Source organism: Notamacropus eugenii, chromosome 5, assembly GCF_028372415.1.
Source record: "Notamacropus eugenii isolate mMacEug1 chromosome 5, mMacEug1.pri_v2, whole genome shotgun sequence".
Taxonomy (NCBI): domain Eukaryota; kingdom Metazoa; phylum Chordata; class Mammalia; order Diprotodontia; family Macropodidae; genus Notamacropus; species Notamacropus eugenii.
In genome coordinates, this window is record NC_092876.1 from 22,992,008 (window position 1) to 22,994,231 (window position 2,224).

Consider the following 2,224-nt stretch of genomic DNA (forward strand, 5'->3'; position numbering starts at 1 on the left):
TTATGTAGGTTATCATAAGACTGCAGTCTTTGAAATATACGATCTTTCAGGTCCTATCAAGGTAGAACATTTCCAATTAGAAAGCCAAAAATGGAGTTGTATCTATCATTAGAGGACTAGTTTTATTAAGTAATTAACTAAAGCATGGATTGTCACCAAATGACTGGATTCCAGGTGAGTAATTTTTCTGTCCTCAGTAACTTGGGAAGATTCTACTGCAATGTGGAAAACTTCATAGAAGCACAGGGACTTAGCACTATAATAGTGAAATGATCAAAGTAAGCTGGTCTGGTGTGAAAAATACAAAATGTAGGTGTGATCCAATGAAACTTATTTTGTTTTGTTTTTCCACTTAGTGACAAAAAAATAAAGAAGGAAAATGATGGAAGGAAGAAATGGAAGAAATGACACAGCCGTGACCTATTTCATTCTGCTTGGGCTTTCAGAGTACCCCAGGGCTCAGGCCATCTTCTTCTGGCTGCTCTTGATGTCTTATCTTGTCACCTTGCTGGGGAACACTCTTATTCTCTTCTTGATCCACTATGATTCCCGGCTCCACACTCCCATGTACTTCTTCCTCAGCAACCTGTCCTTCCTGGACATGTGCTACACTTCAGCTAGTGTGCCTCAGATGATCATTAACTGTTTAGTCAGAATTCCTATCATCTCCCTGGGCCAGTGCTTGGCACAGATGTGTGCTGGCCTCTACTTGGGGGTTGTGGAATGCCTCCTGCTGGCTATTATGGCCTATGACCGTTGCATAGCCATTAGTGACCCTTTACGCTACTCAGTGAGAATGGGTCCCCAGCTGTGTGCTCAGCTGGCAGGAGCATCCTGGTTCTCAGCTTTTCTTTTCACTGTAGTCCCAGTCCTGACCATGCCATTACAGTTCTGTGGCCAACACATCATCAACCACTTCTCCTGTGAACTCTTGGCCATCCTCAAACTTGCTTGCAACGATCTTCAGATTTATGAATTGTTGATTATGATGACCAGTTCCCTGACTCTGCTGGCACCTTTTGCTTTCATCCTTGCTTCATATGGACACATCCTTGGGGCTGTGCTGAAAATGCATTCAGCAGAGGGTAAAAAGAAAGCTTTTTCTACCTGTAGCTCCCACCTCACTGTGGTAATTATCTTCTATGGTACAGCAATCTCCATGTATATGATGCCCAAGGACAAAACCAACAGGGACAGGGACAAGATTGTCTCCATGCTCTATGGTGTTGTGACACCCATGCTCAACCCTCTTATCTACAGCCTTCGAAACAAGGATGTGAAGGGGGCCTTACAGAAACTATTGGGAGAGAAGAATGTCCCCTAGTAAGAGATCTTTGGAACCCTTTTCTATAGCCCAAAGATGATGGGACCACTTGTTAAAATATAACTGTTGAAAAAGAAAGTGACTGTGATTATCATGTCAATCATTGGTTTTACACAGATTCCTCCAACTTTCAGGATCCTTTGTTCTGTGGTACCTTCTGTTTGTTTCTTTTAACTGAATCTCCCTATATGACCAAAGCTGAATGTGCAGCAGTCAATCAACGCTCCAATTCCATCACTAATGAGTATGGGAGTTTTGATGTGTTATTTGCAACCTGTGTTAGTTATCTCCTCTTTAGGCAGCCTGATCAACCTCTGTCTCTGTGTAATCCCCATATTAGTAATGGACTTACTGTGGACACCTAAGCAGCTTAGTTTACTGCAGCTCAGAACTCCCCACATTCTGAGATAAGATACTGTATCACTACACTCTGCCCATGGCACTTTCAAACATGCCCTAATGTAAATGGGCCAGATACTTTGACAATTACAATCTCAGAGATGTAGAATGAGAAGTGTCAGAAAAGTCTTTTATTCCAAAGATTGACAACCCCCTCCCCCATGCCACTACAGAGGTGCCAAGCATTGTCACAGCACCAAGGTACCTTGGAGAAAGAAAAACCCAGATGTGACATACAATTCCTTCAACCTCCTTCTTATGGATCACTATTAAAAAAAAAGATATAGAAGCAATGTCCAAGTTGGAGACGCTTCCCGATTAATGAAGCCACATCTTTCCCACACAAGGCATGGTGGAATTATGGTGGAAATAGCAATGGGCTTTTAATCAGAAGACCTGTGGTTTGACCCCATCATTTACCACCTGGAAGACGTTGATTATGTCAATTAACTTCTTGATTTCCTTCATCTAAAATATGAGAGGTTTGAACTACATGTTGTT

At 42.2% G+C, this 2,224-nt stretch overlaps 1 protein-coding gene across 1 annotated transcript; it reads left to right on the forward strand.

Moving 5' to 3' along the window:
- The first annotated feature begins 379 nt into the window (after nt 1–379).
- LOC140507411 (olfactory receptor 13H1-like) lies at nt 380–1,324 on the forward strand. The gene has a single exon (XM_072615508.1). It carries the CDS (start codon nt 380–382, stop codon nt 1,322–1,324), a length of 945 nt encoding a protein of 314 aa, XP_072471609.1.
- Nucleotides 1,325–2,224: the final 900 nt, after the last annotated feature.